This window comes from Scyliorhinus torazame, chromosome 13, assembly GCF_047496885.1.
Source record: "Scyliorhinus torazame isolate Kashiwa2021f chromosome 13, sScyTor2.1, whole genome shotgun sequence".
Classification (NCBI taxonomy): Eukaryota; Metazoa; Chordata; class Chondrichthyes; order Carcharhiniformes; family Scyliorhinidae; genus Scyliorhinus; species Scyliorhinus torazame.
Window position 1 is genome coordinate 206,271,741 of NC_092719.1, and position 24,682 is coordinate 206,296,422.

Here is a 24,682-nt window from a genome sequence, read left to right on the forward strand (position 1 = left end):
TAGTTCTAAAGTGACATTCCCCAACGCGTCTGAGGACCTGTAGAGCTATACCTACGACCTTTCCGTCATGGCACTCAAGAGAGGAGATGAGATATGCCAGAATAGGAATGGGTACTGAATGCCTTCTTTAATTCTGATCCCACCCATTAGGACATAAGCCACTCATGCGCACCCTATCCTTTTCCAGCAGTACTGCTGGTAATATTTATCATTATTAACGCAAGAAGACCTTAAAACATAGTCTACAATCAGACCATAAAACATAGTCTACCACCATAAACAAACGTCTGGATAAGAAGAAGAAAAGGTGGATATCTATCACACAGCTCTCGTACTATAACACCCCTTAACTAGGAAGGAGCATGCTGAAGGGTGTTTCATTCAAGATCATCATAGAATCCCTACAGTTCAGAAGGAGGCCATTCGGCCCATCGTGTCTGCACCGCCCCTACCTAAGCCCCCGCCCAATCCCTTGCAACCCCATAACCTCACCTAACCTGTACATCTTTGGGAGGAAACTGGAGCACCTGGAGGAAACCCACGCAGACACGTTGAAAGTGCAAATCTCACACAGACAATGACCCAAGGCCAGAATTGAACCCAGGTTCCTGCTGCTGTGCGGTAGCAGTACTAACCACTGTCACCCAAGATAAATGGAAGTCCCTGTGATTCTTGAGGATAAAACATTCATTACAGAGCTTGATTGCCAACACATCCCTGTTAACACGATATATAGCAACATAAGATCAGGCAGGAAGTATAATAACGAGGGATAGAGTCCGTGTTTTACAGTGGACTGCAGATTGTTACTCCAAATTATTGCTTTCCACGGAGTTCACAAAAGCCAGGACATTAGCAGGACTGATGAATGTCTTCATGGAGCTGTCGGATACCACTGTCGGTGCAGCGGGATCAAGCAGGGCATAATTCACTCCAACCGCCTTCATCAAAAAGAAAGAGACTGTTGCCCCTCAGAGAGCAAGGTCCCACCAGGCCTTATCGCTTCCAGTACTCTTTGGCAATCTCCGAAGTTATGAAAATGAATAATCATGGGGACGCTGATTGCCCCTAGGCCTCAAAGACAAGGTACGATGAGCCTTTTCTAATTTGATACGCCCAGCTTTCGTATCCAGTTTAAGAAAACGTGGCAGCCAGCTCCCAGATCATTTAATCTTACTCTCCGCTGACCTACCACGTGGCTGATTTTCCAAGGATTGCAAGCGGGCCTCAACTGAGGAAGTTCCAGTTTCAACAGTCCGGATTCTCTCCTATTGTTTCATCGAGCCTCTTAGTATTCTGCGGTTCAATCTCATGAGCACTGATATTCTGTGCCAGCAAGCCAAGTTTATCGTCAATGACTTTAACAATATGAGCAGTCATCAGCTGTATTACCTTCGAGAGCCCATTGAGGACCAATCCGCCACTAGGCAGAGCCGGCTCTACCCAGCTGCTTCTGGCTGCTCTCTTTTGTCGATGATTTTCTTCGGCATTTTGTCACCAACGCTCAGCCAGAAATCTTCCAGCGGACATAATATGGAGCATTCACTCCCAGATTGGGTAAGTATGGGCCATGTAAACACGTGAGAGGATTAAACTGAGTAGCACCAGAGTCCACGGAAACATTGCAATTCCGTGCTTGCATCAACCACCCCCAGGACTGGTTTTGAATTCCAGATTTCTTAATTGAATTTAATTTCCACCAGTTGCCATGGTGTCCCCAGAAAATTAGCCTGGGCCTGTGGATGCCTGGTCCAGTGATATTACTACTCTGCCACTATCTCTGCAAACGTATGCTAATCGTGCCCCATCTGTGTATATGTCCCAGAGGTTGATTTACTTGCCCTATTATTCTACAGGCTCTGATTTACTTGACATATCAAGCTGCATGCCTCTTCCCCCTTTCCGTGCCCTAACTAAGATCAGCTAATGCAGTCTAAATGAGCATTCAGTGTGACAACTTTCCAGGTGGCTTTACTAAATATTGTACCAAGTTCACGGAGTTAGAGGAGTTTCTTTTTAAGAAACTTAATTTTGTTTCCCCAGTAACTGCGCACAAAGCAAATCCAAAGCTTTTTAAAAAAAAAAAAAAAAAAATTGAGTATCAAAATTTTTTTTTTCCCAATTAAGGGGCAATTTACCGTGTCCAATCCACCTACCCTGCACATCTTTGGGTGGTGGGGGTGAAACCCACACCGACATGGTGAGAATGTGCAAACTCCACACGGACAGTGACCCAGGGCCGGGATTCAAACCCGGGTCCTCAGCGCTGCAGTCCCAGTGCTAACCACTGCACCACATGCCACCCCCAGGAAATCCAAAGCTTACCAGGGGATGCGCAGCAGTCAACTCTTCTTGAGGGCAATTCACAATGGGTAATGAATTGTTGGCCCAGCAAATGATGTCCCCATCCGCATCCCATGCAAGAATTTTTAAAAATGCAACTGGTCACAGCTTGTTCTGGGAGTAGGAACGCGAGTAGGCCCTTCAAACCTGGCTGTTAAATCATAGCTGGTCTACCAATCAACTGCAATTCCCTGCCTTTGCTCCATGTTCCTTGATACCTTCTTCGCCTGACAAAAATCTATCGCCCTCTGCCTTCCAAACTCTTAATTGCCCACAGCCTTTCAAGCAAGAGTGTTCTCCAAGAGAACTCGGTGAGAAGAAATAAGGTCAAAAATTGAAACAAAGTTTAAAAGTCACCTCTCTGTGGTTCTTTCCTGGAGGGAGACCAGACTAAATGTCATCTTCACACAGAGTTTAGCATTATTTGGACCGGCGTTCCAGTGTAATTTCATCCCTTGGGTTGTGGAGGTAAGGCCCTCGCAGACACTGGGAGAATGTGCAAACTCCACACAGACAGTGACCCAGAGCCAGGATCGAACCTGGGACCCCCCTGGATCTGTGATGCAGCAGTGCTAACCACTGTGCCTTTGTGCTGCCTCTAGGTTAATAATAGGTTACGGTTAGAGATTTGCGGATGGGTTTTGATTGATTATGTTGCTGAACACAAATGTATAGCTTATTGTAAGAAAAACATGCATAAATTTAAAGACAGCAAATTAATACAGTGAGGAAAGTTTTCTAAATAATATACACTAAAAGAGCCTTTGACAATGGCAAACCTCTCTCCCAAGAACATGTTTTCGCAAGTTTAATTTTAATGAGAGATTCCTATTGCTGTGCATGGGTTAACATAAAACTCTTATTTGATTTCACAAAATTAGAGACTTGGTTAGAGCAAGGAATGAGGAATCTGAATCTGCTAAATGTAATAAGCCCATGAAACAATTTGCATTTATATTGTGCCGTGAACAGAGTAAGTGCTTCACAGAAGATTATCAATCAAAATTTGTCTCTGAGCCACAAAACAAGAGATTGAGATAAGCAGAGCCTGGTCAAAGAGAGGTTTATTAAGGGGTGTCTTTAAGGAGGGATTTAGGGAGAGAATTCCTGAGCTTGGGGACCCAGGCAGCTGAAGAACGGCCACCGATGGCAGAATAATGAAAACCAGGCTGAGTAGGAATCTACAATTGGAAGAGCACAGAGATTTTGGAGGTGTGGAGGATTGGAGAGGGTTACAGAGACACGGAGGGGCAAGATGGATTGGAATAAAAATAATTTACTGTACAGTGGCTTTAGATAGCACTGCCATGTGCTGCGGATTCAGACGGTTAGAAGGGAAATGAAAGGTCATGGTGAACAGATTCATGTGCCTGATTGCACAGAGTGACTTTCTAGAGCACAGTTAAGATTAGAAAAAATACCAACGTTCGCAATCTGAATCAAAAACATAAAGTTGCCGGAGGTAAAGAACAGATTGGTTGCTTTCTAGAAAGCGAACAGATAGATTTAACATTCAACGGGATCGAACCCTGGTCTCAGGAACTCCCATTGGAATTTATTTTTCCATTTTAAATGTTCATGTTTCTGGTCCCTTGAGGTTGAACAGTGAACAGCGTTCAGAGGGATGAAGCGAATGTTGCTAAACTCAGATGCAGACCAGCCAGCGGTGTATTGGCTACATTTTGTTCACAGGCTCGGTTGCTGGTTAAAGGAATCTCAAACTATGAAAAGGGTGTATCATTAAATGATCAAGATGAATGGATTATTCTGGTACTTTCAAAGGATGGGGGGGAGTGGCATGAAGATTGAACTGTTATTAAACAGTACCAGAGTTTTTCAATTAAGGGGCAACTTAGCGTGGCCAATCCACCGACCCTGCACATCTTTGGGTCGTGGGGTGAGACACACTCTGATACGGAGAGCAGGTGCAAACTACACATGGACAGTGACCCGGGGCTGGGACCGAACGCAGGTCCTCGGCGCCATGAGCTGGCAGTGCTAACCACTGTGCCACAGTGCCGCCCTGTGTTCCAGACTTCTGAATGAAATGCAAACATTTATTTTTCTGTCTTTCAATTTTGCATGGAAAGGCCGGCCTGATCTTCCGTTCCCGCCGAAGTCAATGGAGTTTTGAACGGCTCGCTGCATTTTACGTCCCCGCCTCTGTGGTCGACACGATCATAAATTCCCACCCTGGACTATGCCGCTGTGGCTGCGCTGTCCAGCAGCAAGCAGCTGAGAGGTCTCCTTTGGCTCGACTGCCTACCCCTCTCCCACAGCTGTGTGTTTGTGTCTGTCTCTCGCTGTCCCTGGATAAGGGGATACACAGTGCCTGGGGAAAGCTTGATTAATGCAACTGGGGGATGGGTGGGGGCAGCGGAGGAGTTGAGTGCATTGCTAATTTCATAGAATTTACAGTGCAGAAGGAGGTCATTCGGCCCATCGAGTCTGCACTGGCTCTTGGAAAGAGCACCCTTCCCAACCCCACACTTCCACCCAATCCCCATAACCCAGTAACCCCACCCAACACAAGGCAATTTTGGACACTAAGGGCAATTTAGCATGGTCAATCCACCTAATCTGTACATCTTTGGACTGTGGGAGGAAACCGGAGCACCCGGACGAAACCCACGCAGACACGGGGAGAACATGCAGATTCTGCACAGACAGTGACCCAACCCGGGAATCGAACCTGGGACCCTGGAGCTGTGAAGCAATTGTGCGAACCACTATGCTACCGTGCTGCGCTAACACGAGGAACAAATTGTACTTTAATAAGTTTCCTTTTACTTACGATTTGCAGTTTATTATTTGTGCCCATTTGGAAAAAGTGGCCACTTTTGATGCTCGAGTCATCTTAATTGGTACTTTATAGGCACATGTTGCTATGCAACCAGCCACGAGAATGCTAAGGATGCACATGAATCATCCAAGGGATTCCCCCCCCCCCCATATTCCTGAATGGAGATTCTGGTATCTGCTCTTACAGTTCTCCTTGACAGCAACAGCCAGTGTTCATACAAAGTATATTTAGTACATCAGCACCAATACTCAGTAAGAAGAGTCATAACTGCGGGAACTGTGCCATGCAGCTTAAAATGTGATATTCTTCATCTCAAATTATCTTCCCCGCCACCCAGTCTTCGTTCTTTCACTGTGCAGGTGAACATTGCATGAAGATTTTATACACTCATCACTGCATTTAACTGAAATTCAAACCACATTACTGATTATTAATGTGCAAACGTTTTAGTAACCTATGCTGCATGTTTTGCCTGCCTTGTAACATGCGCACACACAGTCACAGTAGTGTGTGCAATGAGCCTGGGAGGGGAGCTGCAGTGTATTTAAACAAGCTGTATTTCTGTACTCACTGGCCTCTAGCTGTTTTTACAGTGCTCCAGAACTAGTGCTGGTTTCGCAATTAGAATTGCGGCACAAAATAAACTTGCTGGATTCTCTTTGTTCACTGTCAGTGGACCTGCCTTGTGGGCGAGTTGCCGAACTGAGGCCGCTCCTGCCCCCTCGGACAATGCCTTCTCTGAGTAGTGCGGCCGTGCAGCAACCCGAAGGTCCCAGCGGGGGTCATGCGCGCACAAGTTTAAAGGGGCCATTCACTTAACCAAATCGCCCGCCCTCTTTAATTTAACGGCTCGATCTAACCAAAAAGAAATCTGATCCGTTTTAGACGGGATTAGTAGGGTCGTTCCCGGCGCTACCCCGCTATCTAATGGCACTCTGGCCCCGGTGGGAACCCCCTCCCCCTACTCTGAGCTCCTTTGTGCAGGAAGAGATTGGGACGGTATTATTAAGATCTCTCTCGACACTGTGACGCCCCCCCCCCCCCTTCCGAACCCCTCCCCAATGTCCCAACTCATCTGTTAGGAGTGGGGTCTTCGAGCCCCACTATATACCGGCAGGGCAACCCTAGGTCCGATCCCCGGTGTGGGTGGAATGCCAGCTTGGCATCTTGACACTGCTACCCTGACAGTACCCCTGCTTGGCAGTGCCACCTTGGCACTCTAGCAATGCCAGAGTGGAACATCCGGAGTGGCAATGCCAGGGTGCCCAGGTGGCAGTGCCTGGGAGGCGCCAGAGTAGCCGGGGCCTCCGATTGCGTGGGAGAATCCCCTCCCCCGCCTCCAAGTGCAGGCACGGTGACCGGTATTATTCGGCGGTCTCCTCGAGTGGCCGCTGGGTGGCCGCTCCATCCGGTGTTAGCGCGGCTAAGCGAGTTTTTAAACTCAAGTGCAAGACCAATGGCTGGTTAGAACTCGTGAGGCGAAATGGCCATCGGGTAACCTGGCGGTGGCCTGTCCTGATTTTGGTGAGGCACGGCCGGTAGATCACACCCTAAAAGAAATTGGAGAGGACGTTACTGTCAGTGGGATGCAAAAGGTCCCACGGTCGTATTTCATACAAGATTAGAGCAGTTCTCCATGGTGCTGTAGCCAATAGCTTTTCCTCAACCAATATCTTTAACACAAATGAGCTAGTCGTTATCATCTTGTTTCTGGGAGCTTGCTGAATGCAAATGGCTTTGCATGTTTCTGTTATTACTACAGCAGCTATACTTCAGAAGTATTGGATTTGCTGTAAATGCTTTGTCTCATCCTAACATTGTGAAAGGCACCAGAAATCTTTGCTTCCTCGTACTGAAACCTCTTGCCCATTTGCTTTAAAGTATCCAACGCCTTTGCTGCAGTATTGCCTATGTATCTGGCACAAAATACAGTCAACTTGGGGGTTAGGGTTGGTGTTAATTCACAGCCTTGTGCTGTCAAAAGGAATACTACATGTCCACTGAAAGGTAAAGTGTGGCATTTTCTTTTTTTTTTTTTTTTTTTTTGCAGACATGTCCTGCCGTTCCCGGCTAGCTACACTGAATGAAAAACTGACAGCACTAGAACGGAGGATTGAATACATCGAAGCAAGGGTAAGAGGGACCCGGTTGAATTTATTGTGGATTGGAAAATTATAAAATTATATTGTGAGAAAATACTGAATTCTTTGGTTAATTACAGCTTTCAGCAGTTTTTCTCTTTTCCCCCTCCCCTCAATTTCACCAGTCGGGTATCTGTGGTTGGGTGAAATCTGTTCTGATAAACCAAGGACATTTGTGTGCAGCTGGGCAATTGGGACTAGCTTAGTGGTAAAAAAACTGGGCAGCATGGACAGGTTGGGCCGAAGGGCCTGTTTCCATGCTGTAAACCTCGATGACTCTTATGATGCTGTGGACATTTCATCATGATGTGTTAAGGAATTCAGGATATGGAGTTTGTGATTCAGTATAATTCCATACAAGTTTGTAATTCATTTTACCTTTTTAAAAAAACTCTTAACCTAAGAAATAGCAGGATGCTCTGTGGCCCTTTTGAGCCCACTGGAACATTCAATAAGATCATGGCTGATCTCCAAACTCAACTTCACTTTCCCACCTGGTCCCCAATTTCCTGATTCCCTAAAGAGTCCAAAAACTAATTTATCTTTGCTTTGAATATATTCAATGACTGACCAGCTAAAGCCCTCTGGACTGGGGAATTCCAAAGATTCACAACCCTCGGTGGGGGTAAGAAATAATTCTCCCCATCTCTATCTGAAATGGATCAGGGGCTGGTTTAGCACACTGGGCTAAATAGCTGGCTTTTAAAGCAGACCAAGGCAGGCCAGCAGCACGGTTCAATTCCCGTACCAGCCTCCCCGAACAGGCGCCGAAATGTGGCGACTAGGGGCTTTTCACAATGAAGCCTACTTGTGACAATAAGCGATTTTCATTTTCATTTTTTCATTCATGACTCCTGATCCTGTGGCTATGTCCCATGTACCCCCGTCCCGTCCTCAATTCTAGATTCTCCGGCCACTGACAACAGCCCGAGTATCTATCCTGTCTAGCCCTTGTGAATCTTCTAACCAGTTTTTCCTTGAAACTTGGACTCTGAAATGAAACCTTTCATATAGACAGCCGGCATCAGCGTCAGAACGCTTTCAGATAAAGTACAGCATCTGGAGCCCCAGCTATGTGTCTTGATTCCGCCCTCCAAAGAACGTCTCTCCTGCACCGTGTGGAATTCTCCATTTCCTGTGCTGGTTACCCCCTGTCAGCCTCCGACAGGACAGCTTTATGCATTCCCACTAACAGCTGCTCAGACCTCATTTCACAAAGGCTCCCTGATCTCCCAACAGACTGAAGAGCCTTTCAACTCTGCAGCCTGAGTCAGTCTCAAACTCCAATCCCAGAAGTGAAAGCATTTCATTTCAAAGAGCATCACTGCCGGTAAATGCTCAGCTTCAAGCTCGCTTTAACAGCCTGGAAACGTGATTGCCACTTGACACGGAGTATGTGAAACAGGGCCAATTTCATGAGCCTAGTTATACAATATTAGTGCACTTTATTCTGACAAATTGTTGAGTGATATCCTGCTGATAATGTACTGTCCAACGTAGGACTTGCCCAACAGGAAAAGTGCATTTAGTTCACCTATCCTGCTTGTTAAAAGTTATATTGATGATGGAGTAATTGGCTAATCGTAGTAAAGGTTTACTCAAGAACTATAGACTTGCAAATTTAAAGTTTGAGAGATATTGTGGCACATTTTAAACTTTTCACTTTATAGGTAAGTGTAACTTTCACCTGTTTTAACGTTCTGTGCACTTGAGGTTCAATATTACATTTTTGGACCTATCCACTCACTGCTTTATAATAGAAGCCCTGCAGTGCAGAAAGAGGCCATTCTGCCCATCAAGTCTGCACCGACCCTCTGAAAGAGCACCCTACTTGGGGCCATTCCCCCAACCTAGCCCCATAACCTAACCTGTACATTCCTGGACAATAAGGGGCAATTTAGCATGGCCAGTCCACCTCACCTGCACATCTTTCGGCTGTGGGAGGAAACCAGAGCACCCGGGGGAAATCCACGTCGACACTGGGAGGAAACGCAAACTCCACACAGTCACCCAAGCTGGAATTTAATCCGGATCCCTGGCGCTGTGAGGCAGCAGTGCTAATCACTGTGTCACCGTGCCGCCCATTAAGGAACATGCTATTCCTTAGCTCATTTCTCCATCTAATACTTCAAATGGTCCAGATTTGCCGAACCTCCAACAGTGATCATTTTACAGTCAGGATGTTGACCATTTATGGACGCCCAGTGCTCAAAAGGCTCTTGGATGAGACCCTTGCACCTGGAGGACGCAACAGGTACTTCCGAAGCTTGTCTCGACCGAAGCTGTTTCTATTTCAGTGTATAAACACAGGAAAAGTGTGCACTATTGGCTGCTGCCCCAAGCCCCAGAAAACCCCCACTGCCAAAACAAAAGGTAAAGGCTTCTATGGTAAATGGATTGTGTGCCACACAGCTCCTCAACTACCCAAGCAGCATGAGTGGTGTAACAGGGTCTGACATGTAGGTGTTGCAATAATGTGAACCCAGTGGCAGGAATGCTATTCTGTAGGGAAGTAATAATTTTTCTATGTGATTTTTTTTATTGTTGCATTGACAGAATAAGACGATTGGCTCTGTGGCTTTTTCAGTTCTGACTTTTTTTTTTTGGTTTTCTCCACCCCTACTCCACGTGAAGGTTTTACCTACTTCACCTTCATGATCATACTTTGGGTGTGATATGGAGAGTCCCTGAATGAACTGGGGGCAGCTTAAGCAGTTAAGTGATCTTGTTTGTGAGGAGGACTTGCCGCTAATGGTATACTCTCTTGGTTTTGTTTTGTAGGTAACCAAGGGGGAGACCCTGACTTAAACAAATGCATCCCAAGAACTGCTTGGAGTATGGACTTGATGTAATCATGTTAGTGATGAACAACAACCATCACCAAGTCAAGCCATCAAACTTCTGTCCCTTTCTACCTTAATTCTAATCATTCGAAGCTTTTTATGAGCAAATTTGAAATAATGAGGACTGCAAATTCAGAACTAACTTGGTAAACTCCCACATTTATAAGGAGGGAGCACTTAATAAACAATGAATGGGTAGGGTTGAGTGGGGGAAGGGGTATTGTGCCAACTGTATTTATGGTGAAGTATTTCATACCCAACCCCCCCACTCCCATTTGAGAATGCTCAAAGGTTTCTAGAACTGTGTTCTAACTGAAATGTAACATAAGTGGAGTCCTGCCTTTCCATTTTATTCTTGAAATAATGTCTTAACCATTTGTACTGTTCAGCCTGCTAGCTATCCAGCTAGTTCCTGGATGAGAGAATAACTACAGTGTTTCTTAGCATTACATACCTAACAACAATGTTTTGGGGGCTATTGGGTATCACACACATGTTATCATTCTGTGGTTTATTCTCATTGCTCCAGTGTGCTTCATTTGTATATTGAAAATAAATATGTGGAATGAAACCGTCTTTTTGGCGTCATTAAAGGAGTACATTGTACTTGAAGCATTTAATTAGGTTGGGATAGGGGATGAGAATGGCATTAATAAGAGTTCTCGTGCACCTCCAAACCTGTCTTAATGCACTTTCCCCTCAATCCGTTAGAATGCCCTGTTTTGTTACTACGTAGGTTTGTTTAGCAAGTAGGCCAGTTGCACAGCTGTAGTTTATTATACCCGCCTTAGTAGCCAACCCTGACTGGTTAGTCAGTATTGTACCCCTACCTTTGTAAAAAGTTGTATTCACTACACTTCATTTGGAAGTCAAACAGTAGTGCTAATGATTCCACAATGAATAAAGCTACTTTCCCAACTTCTGAACATCCCCAAAAAGCTTCAGAATCTATTTACAATTTGAAGCGCAGTAAATTGTTGTAATGTAGGAAATGCAGTAGTCAATTTGTGCACAGCAAGCTCCCACAAAGAGCAATGTGATAACGAGCCAGAATCTTTTTTTAGGTGTTGGCTGAGGGATAGATATTGGCCAGGTCATCGAGAGAACTCTCCTGTTCCTCGCAACACTGACTTGAGTTCATTTCTAAGCTATTTGTGATTACCTGGGATATTGCTGTACGGTGAGTCTCCATTCATTTCCACAGGGAAGAAAATAAGTCACTGGCCCTTGACTTAGCCAGCAGACCTAAACAGTTAACGGTAGCACAGGCCTTGCAACAGGCTGCTAGCCTAGGGATTGGGACGGAGCACAACGGAATGAAAGACTGGGAATATTGTGGCGAGGAGGGAATTCATCTCTTGGCTGTACTAATTTTGCAGGACCTCTTGCTCTGTATGTTACCACAAGGTAGTCCAGACTCTAGCTGCAGAAAGGGGAAGTTTAGATTTAACCACTGTACACTGATGTTAGGAAATATGTTAAACCGTGGAGTAGCAACAAGCTCAGGAGGAAACTGGGTAAGTAATTGACTTGAGCTAACCAGTGTGTAAGCAGTTGTGCAGGGTCACTTTCAGGCTCTCCATCTCACATTGCCTCTGCAGTCAATTTCTAGGTCCAATCCGCTGACAGAAAATTCCAACACCGACGATATTCAAAGTACAGTTTTTGGGTTTACTTTTAAACTTCCGGACCTTTTGAGAGCATATACAAACTACAGTGTGAAGAATGCACCCAGGAAGTGTTCTATTATGGAAAGAGAGAGACGAATATACAACTAATGCTCTTCCAACTGCATAAATAAGATTTCTCGCTGAATAGAAAGTAACTTGCGGCCTTGTTACCGCTCAGCAATTTGTTATAATAGCAAATGTTTCTGCTGTCGAACCGGGAAACGAGAGACAGCAGGCCTGAGGAAATAAATGAGGGAAATAGGGGTTTAAGACTGATGTGTTAGGTAGGCCGGTTCGGTGTGGACTCCACTTGATGCAGCGATGCGAGAAACAGACCTCTAACACTGTAGAAGATCCAACACGGTTTTATTAAACGATAGAACTAACATACATATTTAACTGTGGGTCGACACTACACTGAACTGACTGGAGACCTTGTACTAGCCTGACCAGACTTAATAGCTACCGCATGGTGTTTGCACTTGCCAGCTCGTGGACTCTGACTGTCTCTGTGGCTGGGTCCCGAGAGAATGGGAAACCTAGTGCCCTCTGGCTTTATAGTGGTGGTGTCCTGTCTGGTGATTGGCTGCACTGTGCTGTGTGTTTACTGGTCATCGTGTGTGTCAATCACTGCCTGTCTGCACTTCATTATATACATGCGTGGATATTATGACAAAGACCAGGACAAAGAAAAGGTTCACGATAGAGCAATTTGACAATGGAAGCAGGTGTCCTTTTGAACTTTCGCCCAATTTACTTAAATAGTCTCTTGAATCGAGGCTGCTTTCGAGAATTCCTGCTTCACATGTTAATTGATGAGGTGGCCTAGTGGAAAAGAGCTATAAAAATACTATTCATTTTCCCGTTGGTTTGAGAATGCTCAAAGGTGCTTATGCGTCCTGAGAAGAAATCCTGTGGCGACTGGGGGCTTTTCACAGTAACTTCATTGCAGTGTTAATGTAAGCCTACTTGTGACAATAATAAAGATTATTAAAATGCTGCAATGGATTATAGAAATAGCCAGTGGAATTTGTGTTATGCCGTTGATTGGCTTGGTTATTTGTGGTTTGTCGGCTGGAGATAGATTGCCTGTCAGAATGTTACTTGTCTTTAAATTAGGAAATACCCACATTTTTCACGCTGTTTCCTGTGAGTTTAGCAGCTACTCTGGTCGCCAACTGTGATTAAATGTATTCCTGGAGGATTCATCACATGACTTACACTCATGCTCCAGCCATTAGTCGGCCAACACATCACCCTTGCGACATGCTGCCTTCCTACACCAATTGGAAAGCAAAAGGACTAATTTGACTCTCCGCCAAACAGCCCCCACGCCCTGGCCCGCATTTTCAGTATTTTTATACCCGATAAAGAGGGATGTTCAAAGTCACGATGATGTTTCTCCAGGGTTGCACACAACAGTGTCCTGGACTTTGATCTTCGATTGCTGGAGATTCCAGGCTAAGTCTAGAGAGTTGGCAACCCTAACAGTTACAAAGGAGCACCCCCTAGTCCAGCTGCATTAATAATTGCTTTGGACACAAACCGTACTTCAGCCTATCGCAATACAAAGCAGCTGGTCGCCATTTTGCACCACAGTCCATTTTATTCATCCTTTCAATGCGCCAATGCCGTGGCAATGGACAATCACTGTGTTTAAAATGGGTAGATGCAAATAAACTTATTTTGTAATCAACGCAATTCCCATAAACTGAATCGATTTTAGTATGTTTGGTTAACAATTTCTCCTTTGCAAAGAACCATTATATCCTCTGATTTCATTAGCAAACTTTCCAAGTTGTACATTGGAAGGGCAAACCTAGTTCATTTGCATTTGTAAACGAATAGCGAACCCAATTAAATTGTGATCCACATTTGCATGATTTATGCTTCCTGAGTTTCACATGACAATTTTTAATTTAGTAAAAGCACCCAAAATACTCCAATATTAATAATCACTGATTAATGCTTGCCCAGTATTCCCCATTTGCAGCTAGTTACAGCTGGTCTTGATTCAAGAGGAATTTCTGTCCTCTAAAAGACTATCTGATGAATCCTCCAGGAATACGTTTAATCACAGTTGGCAACCAGAGTAGCTGCTAAACTCACAGAAAACAATGTGAAAAGTGTGGTATTTCCTAATTTAAAGGCCAATAACATTTGGACAGGCAACCCATCTCCAGCCTACAAACCACAAATAACCAAACCAATCAAAAGTTCATTGGGAATTCATGAATGTATGAGTTTCAGAAATTGTAGTTCGATTTGTGGCTGTTTCTCTTTATTTATAATGTGTTAAAAATGTTTTACACTGCAAATATCATGTGCTGTGCTCATGCATTGCAAGATCACCAGATGAAGAAGTCCCTTCAGCCCTCTTGTTCTTACAGCATCTGACTGTTTTGTAAATGAGTCCCAGCTTCAATCGTGTTTCCAGGAAATTCACTCCCAATGACGATCGCCTACAGTGTGAAGCGTTGCTACTTCACAAGTTTGAATTTTCGTTTGTGATCTCTCAGGCTTAATTTTTCCTCAACGCATGTCGGCTGACGACTTTAGATGTTTTTAAAAATTTGTTCTTGTGATGAAGACGTCGCTGGGCTGGGCCAGCATTTGTTGTCCATACCTATTTGCCCTTGAACTGAGTGGCTTACTAGACCATTTCAGTGGGGGGCAGTTAAGAGTCAACCGCATCGCTGTGTGGGTCTGCAGTCACATGTAGGCCAAACAGGGTAAGGGCAGCAGATTTCCAGGGTGGCACGGTGGTGGTTAGCACTGCTGCCTCACGGCGCTGAGGACCCGGCTCACTGTCCGGGTGGAGTTTGCACATTCTCCCCCTGTCTGTGTGGGTCTCACCCCCACAACCCATAAAGATGTGCAGGGTAAGTAGATTGGCCACGCTAAATTTCCCCTTGATTGGAAAAAAAATTATTGGGTACTCTTGGGCAGCAGATTTCCTTCCCTGAAGGACATTAGTGAACCAGGTGGGTTTTTACGACAATCGGCAATCGTTGCCAGATTTTAATTAATTCAAATTTCACCATCTGCCAAGGTGAACCTAGGACGCCAGAGCATTACCCTAGGTCGCTGAATTACTAGTCCAGTGAAAATTCCACTACGCCACTGCTTCCCCATGTTACAGGTGCCTTCCTGGAACAGGCATGGGCACCCTGCAACAGTGAGTTGGTGTACTCTTGCCCATGGTGGTGCCTGACCATAGTTGGGATCAGCAAATGGGTAGCATTTAGGTTCCATAAGCTTTGCAGAGTTGTCCTCGGACTTGACCAGGAGTCGGGTCAGTTTTTTTTTTAAAGTAAGAAAAGGTTTTAAAAGTTTAATTTCTGTGGAGCCTGGAGAAACGGAAGTGTTTCTCCTGGCTGCACAAACAGACGCTTCTTAGGCAGTCCCTCAGGATCGAGGATGACTTGCTTCTACTCCAGTTTGACAAGTTCTCAGATGGCTGATAAGTCGAATGTACAATTTGCAGACTCTGCTACTTGAGGGGGCAGGTGGTAGTTGAAGGGAAGAGTAGGTGGCTTATTAGGAGGTTGGTGCGCTCATTTCCCATGCCTGCATCTTCCTGCAAAGTCTCTCCATGCGCCTGGTGTCTTCCTTGGTGAGCCTTGTCCACTTGGTCACACACACGTATACCACAGGTCATTGCCAGCCTGTGCTTAGCCCCACTGTTTAAAACTCTCCCCAGCCCCTCCTCCCTCTCCCCTACAGCCGGCTTAACAGGCCAAAATTCCTATGCTCTCAATCGGGAAGCTGAATCGGAACACCAAGTTGGCATCTGTACCTTGCTCATTTCATTCCGGTGAGCTCCAAGTCCCTGGATCTCTCGTTGACGTCTTTGGGCATGTATTCTGATAGTGCCACCCTTTGTGGCATGTGAACAGTTGAATTTCTTCCTCTTCCACTTCTAACCCCAAGTCATCAAATTCATCCATTAAACATTTAATGACTACCAATTTTGTAATTTTAAAGTCCCATTCTCTGTAGATTTACCTGTCTTCAGACTCACCCCTCAAACTACCTTGAAATTCGCTTCCATTTCCTTAAAAAAAAAAATCACTTCATTTTTCTAAATCCATGCACTCGATATCCTCTTCCCATTCACTCTCTTTAAGTCTCGAGTGTCTCTGGCATCTCCCCTTCAATTTCTCCTCCCTCTGGTACCTCCCCTTTAACTCTGTTTGTGTACTCCCCCTTTAACTCTGAGCTCTGGCACCTTCCCTTTAACTGACCGTCTCTGACAGCTCTCCTTTAACTCTGACCGTCTCGGATTCATCTGGTATTTCCTTGACGTTTCGCAGTATTTATTTGACATTCTCCAAGATTCAGAAAAGTTGGGGAGTCATTTGATTAGTGATGAAAATATGTAGTGTTCACACCTTGCCCTTTCTGTCCCATAGCTCTCCCTGAAGCTTTGGTGTTAAAGGGACACCGTTTATCCAGGAATACAGCTGGAAAAACTCTGCCATGCTTCATCATTCTGCCATGTGGTGATGTAACCTGTGCCATAAATAGTCCTGTACCCACTGCCCCGCCCCCCCAAAAAAAAGCAAACTCAATTCTGTATACTGTACAGGCAACAAGGTGGGCTCATTGGCACCTCCTGGAATAAAATAATATACTCTTAGGAAGAATGGAGCACGTGTTTCTGAGGAGATTATCCCAAATGTCCTTAGATTTTCCCATAGCTGTGGACACCCTGGGGGAAGTGTTGTCAACAGCAGCTGGGCCATTTTCATGGGGGTTCCACCACTCTTAGTTACACTGAGCAAAGTAGTATAAAGGGTTCATCCAAATACATAAATGTATCATCAGTGATATATGATAAACAGTATGCTGAGAGAGAGTTTTATGTAGAGCCTCATGCTAAGTCGGAATTGTACATAGTGGAATATTCAGTAAGAGGTAGAGTTTGCCATCAGCCTTACTTCCAGCAGTATCTGCAAATGCAGAATATGGATATCTCTATCCACGATCCGCAATGCAGATAACGGAAATGATAGGGGGATTTCAAGTGGATATCTCTCCCCTTGGTGCCAGCTCCCTTTTGGCTTAGCTAGTGGCCATCACCTGAGGTGATACTCCGCTCTGTGTCACGGAAAGGTGCCTGCTTTGATAGCCGGGTCCGTGCTGAACTTCACAGTCTTCCGGCCCTAACTTTTGAGATTAACCAACTTTCACCCTGCCGAAAGCAGGAGCTGGTGATGGATGATGGCTGCCACACAGCCGTTCGAAGAGCATCTGTGTTGAGGGTGGAGTCTCCTCCATCTGAACATGGCCAATGGAGTACCAGCACCCTGGAGTCCACTTAACTTTGTTCATTCAATGGCCCCTTTCACCTGTTTACTTCCCTCCTGTCAGGTACTCTGCTGTAAACTTTTACATCTCTGAATCCAACTCCTATTCCAAGCCTGGCCTCATTATCATCTTCCTTTACCATGAACCATCATCCCTTTCACTTCTACCTTCCACTTCCATGTTTTAAAAAATATTTATTTGTGGAATGTGGGTGTGACTGGCTAGGCCAACATTTATTGCCTATCCCTAATTGACATTGAGAAGGTGGTGGTGGATGCAGGAGGAGGCCTCGGTGGGGGAAGCTGAAAGGTAAGTGGGAGGAGGAGATCGAGGAGGGGATGTGGGCAGATGCCCTAGGGAGGGTGAACTCTTCCTCTTCGTGTGCGAGGCTCAGCCTCATACAGTTTAAGGTGCTGCACAGGGCGCACATGACCGGGACAAGGATGAGCCGGTTTTTTGGGGGTGAGGACAGGTGTGTTAGGTGCTCAGGGAGCCCAGCAAACCACACCCATATGTTCTGGGCATGCCCAGCGCTGGAGGAATTTTGGAAGGGTGTAGCGAGGGCAGTGTCGAGGGTGGTAGGATCCAGGGTCAAACCGGGCTGGGGGCTCGCAATATTTGGGGTTGCAGAGGAGCCGGGAGTGCAGGAGGCGAAAGAGGCCGGTATTCTGGCCTTTGCGTCCCTGGTAGCCCGGCGAAGGATTCTTCTTCAGTGGAAAGATGCGAGGCCCCCAAGCGTGGAATCCTGGATCAACGATATGGCGGGGTTTGTTAAATAGGAGAGGGTGAAATTTGCCTTAAGGGGATCGGTGCAAGGGTTTTTCAGGCGGTGGCAACCGTTCTTAGACTTCCTGACAGAACGGTAGACAATGGTCAGCAGCAGCAGCAACCCGGGGGTGGGGGGCAGGGGGGGTTCTATTTATTTTTTTTGTCTATACTGGAGGATCTGAGGGGGATTTCAAGTGGATATCTCTCCCCTTGGTGTATATATTTGTTATGTTTGCTATGTGTTTCGGAGGATGTTAATTTATTATTTATGTATGGGGGGAGGAGGGCACTAGGTTGATTTGTTTTGCATTTAATTCTATTGGGTTCCTTTTACATTTTGTTGTTGATATTTTAATAAAAATTATTTTTTTTAAACGAGGAGGTGGTGGTGAGCTGCCTTCCTGAACCACTGCAGTCCATGTGGTGTAGGTACACCCTCAGTGCTGTTAGGGAGGGAGTTCTCGGATTTTGACCCAGCGACAGTGAAGGAACGACTCTGGTTGGAGTAATTGGAAGACGTGTAGTGCCGAGTTATGTCATAGAAAAGTAACACTGAAAGGAAAACTCGACATGACCAGCCATGGTGCAGGGACTTGAGCAACATCAAGAAGAGAAGAACAATGACATAGTACTAATAAATTGGGGGCGGCACAGTGGTTAGCACTGCTGCCTCACAGCGCCAGACACCCGGGTTCGATTCCAACCTTGGGCGACTGTCTGTGTGGAGTTTGCACTTTCTCCCCGTGTGTGCGTGGGTTTCCTCCGGGTGCTCTGGTTTCCTCCCACAGTCCAAAGATGTGCAGGTTAGGTAGATTGATCATGCTAAATTGCCCCTTCCTGTCCAAAAATTAGGTGGTGTCATGCGAGAGTGCCTTTAAGAACTGGATGTTTAAGCAATGTACCTTTCAGAAAACAGTGATGTCATAGAGTGGGTGGAGCTCAGCTCAGGTCAGCCATTTTGCAGGTTTTTAGTTTCAGTTTTAAAAGCAGTGTCTGTGTGTTTCCAGAGAGCTGCAAGTTTTGCAGTTTGGTTTTGCTGAGAGCAGCTAAAAAGTGCCTGGCTGGTTTTGCTGAGAGCAGTTTAAAAGTAGAAAGCCAGTTTGCGACAGTCTCTGAAAGGTGTTAAGTCTCTTGGAAGTTTGAAGGAACATTTTAAGGAATTATTTACTGTTGCAATATTTTCTGAGTTATCTTTGAAGTAAGGGGTGTTAAGAGATCCAATGTTTATTTAAGATGTTAAGTTGAGTTCGTGGAATAAAGTGTTTTGTGTTTAAAACCCCACGTGTCCATAATTGTAATCCCACGCCTAGGGAAAAATCCGTGTGCTCGGGAAAGCAAGAAATCCATTGAAGGGAGAGGTTGGTTGAACTCCATGATACATTTTGGGGTTCTGAAAAGCCTTGCCCATAACAGTGGGTATAGGGCGTGCGCGCCGGAGGGGGGGGGGGGGGGGGCTGGGTAGGGTGGTCTTTTGGAGGGTCGGCACAGATTCAATGGACCGAATTGCCTCCTTCTGCACTGTAGGGATTCTATGAATAAGATGCAGATGCTGGGATGGAAGCGTGGAGTACGGAAAAAGGTCAAAATCAGCAGTCAACACACATCGGGGGGGGGGGGGGGGGCAGTGGAGATTGTGGGAGCATTGAAGAAAGTGGCCAAGACGATTTTGAAGTGGTATGGTCATCTATTGTGGGTGGCGAGGTGAGTGACTGTAGAAGGGGAAGAGGAAGGCCCAAGGCCAGGTGCAAAAATGCAGTGGCGAGATACTTTAACGTAACGGGATTGGAGGAGTATTGGGTGACTCTCGGGAGGAGATGGAGAAAGGTGATCAACCAGCATTGAGACGACCCCAAGTAAAATGGGAGAAGCCAAGAGAAGAAGAAGAAAATGAGACAACGAACGATCAGCGATTATAGTTCCAAGTCAGGATGGTGTGTGCCTGGGAGAGGAACTTGCGGATGGTGGTGGCCCGAGGGCCTGCTGCCCTTATCCTTCTAAGTGGTTGTGGGTTTGGAAAGTGCTGTTGAAGAAGACTTGATGTTGCTGTCGCGCATTTTAGAGAGTATTTCCAGCATTTTCTGTTTTTATTTCAACGAGGGCCAAGGTGGATTTTTGTTCTTATAAATTTAGAGTACCCAATTATTTATTTTTGCCGAATTAAAGGGCAATTTAGTGTGGCCAATCCACCTACCCTGCACATCTTTGTGCAGACACGCGGACACGGGAAGAATGTGCAAACTCCACACGGACCGTGACCCAGGGCCGGGCTTCGAACCCAGGTTCCTCAGCGGCGTAGGAAGCTGTGCTAACCACTGTGCCGCGTACCGCCCTGGGCCAAGTTGGATTTGCTACGATTTTGTTCAGAGCCCCTCGGTTAGGGAAGGGGTGTTGGGTGGGGCGCTCTGTGATGAGGGGTGCAACTCAGCTCAAGATTTTGTTCCTAATTGCTTACCCCGCCACGCCTGTTGCAAAGCGTGGACATTGGGAAAAGCAAAGACTGTCTCAGCTGTGGTGCCTTTGTGGTTGAACAGCGCTCACTGTTGAGACCCACCTTTGGAAAGGTATCAAATGTGCTGCTGAACTTCACTTCAGCATGATTCGGGCCTTTGGGGGGGGGGGGAGTAAACAGAAACGAATGAAACCATGTCCCGGCCAAATGTTGTTTTGCACTTTTCATGACGAGCTCAAATTTCAATGCCTGACACATGACTTTTGTTAAGGACCCAAAGGATAATTCAGAAAGGATTTGCTCTTGTAAAATTATTTTCTTTAGAGACGTATTTGATAGGTTGTGTGGGACAATGGGGAGCTTTCTGTGTTTTCTCAGCAGCGTATTTCTGGAAACGTCTCTTCCTCCAGTAATTGCTCAAAATCCAGAAAGCAGTTTCACCCTGCCACTTTAAATCGCAATCTTGAAATGATTGTGAAATAAGAGCGAGGTGAAAGTGTAAACTGGAGAGCGGGAGAGAGAGGTCAGTACACACAGCAGCTGTTAGCGCAAATTATTCACTTCCTGGATATGGAGAAGATTATCTGTACCATTGAACACTGGCCTGATTGTGTGAGTCGCAGTGGTTTCCATTCATTGAGGACTTGAATTCTGGTAAGTTGGTTGCTCATCAACAACAAAAAAAACATTCTCAAGAAAACTCTGGGGTATTCTGTAGTTAGCCGACTAGCCATGGCTCATGTATGATAATAATTACATAAAATCCTTTTGTAGCTTATGTTTTGAGATGTTTCCTTTAAAGGCTGCCTGCTTTTAAATTGAGTGCTTCGAGCTGGAGAGACATGTCCGGTCTGAGACAGTGATCTGACTTTGATTGTTTAACCAAACTCTCTCTGTGATTTGATGTGACTTTATTTTCCCTCCTTGATTACCGCACCATTATGCTCATTTTTTAAGACCATCCTGATTTAGCACAGTGGGCTAAACAGCTGGCTTATAAAGCAGAACAAAGCCAGCAGCGCGGGTTCAATTCCCGTACCACCAGCCCCGAACAGGCGCCGGAATGTGGCAACTAGGGGCTTTTCACAGTAACTTCATTTGAAGCCTACTTGTGACAATAAGTGATTTACATTTAATTTTCATTTCCTCCTTTGCTTTGGCTTAATCGACCGTAATGCTTTAAAGTTCCTTATTATGGTATTGAAATGTTTCAAAGTGCTTCACATAGGTAAATACCAACAGTTAATCTGTGCCAGCAACATCTCATCAAATTAATAACTGGTTAATGTTTTATTTTTGGGGTTGAAGAAGGAACATTAGCTGGGGCACTGGAAAAGGTCTTTACCTTCTTAGAATAATACCGTGCAATCTTAATGTATTGCTGTCCAGGCAGAGTGAATCTTGGTCAAATTATTCACAGGGCAGACAATGCAGCACCCAGTACTGTATATTGGAGTATCATCCCAGATTAGTGGCGTATAATGACACTGTGAAGCTGGCGCAGGATGGGGATGATTGGGTAAAAGTTCCCCGTCAATCATGCCTGGAGGTTGCACTGTTGTAAGTGAGTAGGATTCAGGCGTCACGGTGGTGCAGTGGTTACCACTGTTGCCCCATAACGCTGAGACCAGGGTTCGATCCCAACTCCGGGTCACTGTCTGTGTGGAGTTTGCACATTCTCCCCGTGTCTGCCTGGGTATCACCCCCACAACCCAAAGAAGTACAGGGTAGGTGGATTGGCCACGATAAATTGCCCCTTAATTGAAAAAGAAGAATTGGGTTCTCTAAATTTATTTTTTAATAAGTAAGTGACTAGGATTGATTGGTGCACATAATTTGCATTATGTCGCTAACCTCCACTTATTGCATTTTGCTTTAGACATAGTCCTGCGTTTATTGGGAGGCTGTTGTACTTTAGATCATATGGTTGGAGAATCTGTAAATTAAAGCCACGAGTTTCGCCCCACCTAATTGACTGGCGCAGTGGTACTAATATTCATGCCCGCCTGGATTATGTCGCTTGTGCTTGATTGACCAAGATTTGTAGTTGATGAAAGCAAATTACTGCGGATGCTGGAATCTGAAACACAGAGAGAAAAGGTTGAACAATCTCAGCAGGTCTGACAGCATCTGTGGCGAGAGAAAGGAGCCAACGTTTCGAGTCTGGATGACTCTTTGTCAAAGATTTGCAGTTGGCTTGGTGGATATAAACATTTCACAAATTCATATCCATGATGATGCCAGAGATGTAACAATAATAATGGAGAGCGGTTTTGGTATTGAGGCTGTTTGCATTCAAAAGGATAAGAGACGATTTAGTAAGGGGTTTGAAAATTGTGGAAGATTTTGATGGACAGGGAAAATTCTACTTCCCCCACCCCCCCAACCCCCAGTTGGGTAATCAGTAACAAGTGATCATAAATTTAAACCTGTTACTGGGAAAGCAAGGTGAAAGCAGATAAATATATTTATAGGAATCTTATTAGATATTAGACAAGTCATCATAGAAACATAAAATGATACAGCACAGAAGGAGCCAATTGGCCCCTTATACCTATGCTAGCTGTTTGGCCGAGCTATCCATTAATCGCACACACTCGGTTGTTGCTCTATCACCGTGCAAATTCTTCACTTTGAATTATGAATCCAATTTCCGTCAGGAAGTTCTTACTGAATCTGTTTCCAACACCATTTCAGACAGCGCATTCCAGGTTGTAGTCATCTCTGAATGTTTTGCTAAGTACCAAAAACCTGTGCCCTCTGGTTACTGTGGTTACTGAACTCTTATTGTTATCAGGAATAGCCGAGGCTGGCATCATTGCTTGCTTTCGGAGAAGAGCGGACAGACAATAAAAGGTGATCGGGAGAATGCAAGGCAGTGGGATTTAATTTTGGAATACACGGGATTTAGGAGCAGGAGTAGAGTAGGCTATTCGGCCATGTGAACCTGCTCTGCCATTCGATAAAATCACGGTTGATCTGGCTGTGTTCTTAACTCCATGTTTTTGTCTGCAACCCCCCCCCCCCCCCACACCCCAGAAACCTTGACTAGCTTATATATCAAAACTCTCTCTAACTCAGCCTTGAGCATATTCAACGGCCCAGTAATTTTGCGTTCTAACAAATTACTGCCATTAGTTTGATGGGTCAAATGGCCTCCTTTTATATTTAAAAGCCAATGATTCTGCGTTTCATCATGTAACGAGTTCATGACGTCTGCCATACTTCCAGCATAAAGTGAAGGCTCGGTCATTTCCCCACAAGAAAGACCGGGAAGCTGTAGTGACTGGTGAACAGACACGTTTGAGAGGCACTAATAGGGGTGTCCTTGTGTTAAAAGTGGAACCTATACATAAAATGGAGAAAATCAGAGATTAATTTTTTAAAAATTGATTACAGCAGATTTCCAGAGAGAAAAATAATAAAATGAATGCACTTATAATTGAGGGGTATTTGTGGCAGAATCTAATATTATTAATTATTGTCACAAGTAGGTTTACATTAACACTGCAATGAAGTTACTGTGAAAATCCCCTAGTCGCCACACTTCGGTGCCTGTTCGGGTACACAGAGGGAGAATTCAGAATGTCCAATTCACCTAAAAAGCATGTCTTTCGGGACTTGTGGGAGGAAACCCACACAGACACGGGGAGAACGTGCATTCTCTGCACAGACAGTGACCCAAGCCCGGGTCTGTGGCGCTGTGAAGCAACAGTACTAACCACTGTGCTACTGTGCTGGCCATAGCTTGGATGAACAGACACCCAACAATTGAATTTACCTGTAAGCTGGACCTATTGGCATGTCTCCTCCTCTTGATCAACGCCCGTAGAATGTAGTTAGGTTTTTATAACCATCAGATAGCTTTCATGGCCACTTTACCAGTCTACATATTGCCAGATTGCAGTACCATAGCCTGCCACGACCCCTGGGATTAACTAGCCCAATGCCATAACCACCAAACTACTGTACTCATCGAGCTGCGCTGTTGTGTGTTTGCTATTTATAAGTAGGCGTACCAAAAATTAGCACTTGAACTTAACACACTCAAAATCTTCATCAAAAGTCAGCACATTTGCTCAAAGAAGGGCGAGGTATTCTCTGACTGCCAACTGGGAGTCTCAGCCAACAACCGTGCGCGTGTCACGATACTGAAGCCATCAATACTACAGTGCCTCTTTGAAGGAGCCAAAATGTTTCGACATGCTCATATTTTCATTGCAGTTAAATGTTGATCTACGTTCAGTATCATTCTGGATTGAGTTGTATGTATTCTTTTGTGATCTCATCACGATGAGCTGATTATAATTATCTCCAAGAAAACTGCTTTTAGATTGAAGTGGACGTGAATG

General features: G+C 45.2%; 2 protein-coding genes across 2 annotated transcripts in view; both read left to right on the forward strand.

Moving 5' to 3' along the window:
* Positions 1-10,701, forward strand: part of brk1 (BRICK1 subunit of SCAR/WAVE actin nucleating complex) — a 29,076-nt gene extending 18,375 nt beyond the window's left edge. Inside the window, exons 2-3 of the mRNA XM_072472969.1 lie at positions 7,197-7,279; positions 10,069-10,701. Of these exons, the coding sequence (XP_072329070.1) occupies positions 7,197-7,279; positions 10,069-10,095 (110 nt within the window). The 3' untranslated portion in view covers positions 10,096-10,701. The remainder of the gene's footprint in view (positions 1-7,196; positions 7,280-10,068) is intronic.
* Positions 10,702-20,852: 10,151 nt separating this feature from the next.
* LOC140388566 (ETS domain-containing protein Elk-1-like) overlaps positions 20,853-24,682 on the forward strand; it is a 156,558-nt gene continuing 152,728 nt past the window's right edge. The window contains exon 1 of the mRNA XM_072472972.1: positions 20,853-20,984. The gene's annotated coding sequence lies outside the window, so the exon portion shown is untranslated. The remainder of the gene's footprint in view (positions 20,985-24,682) is intronic.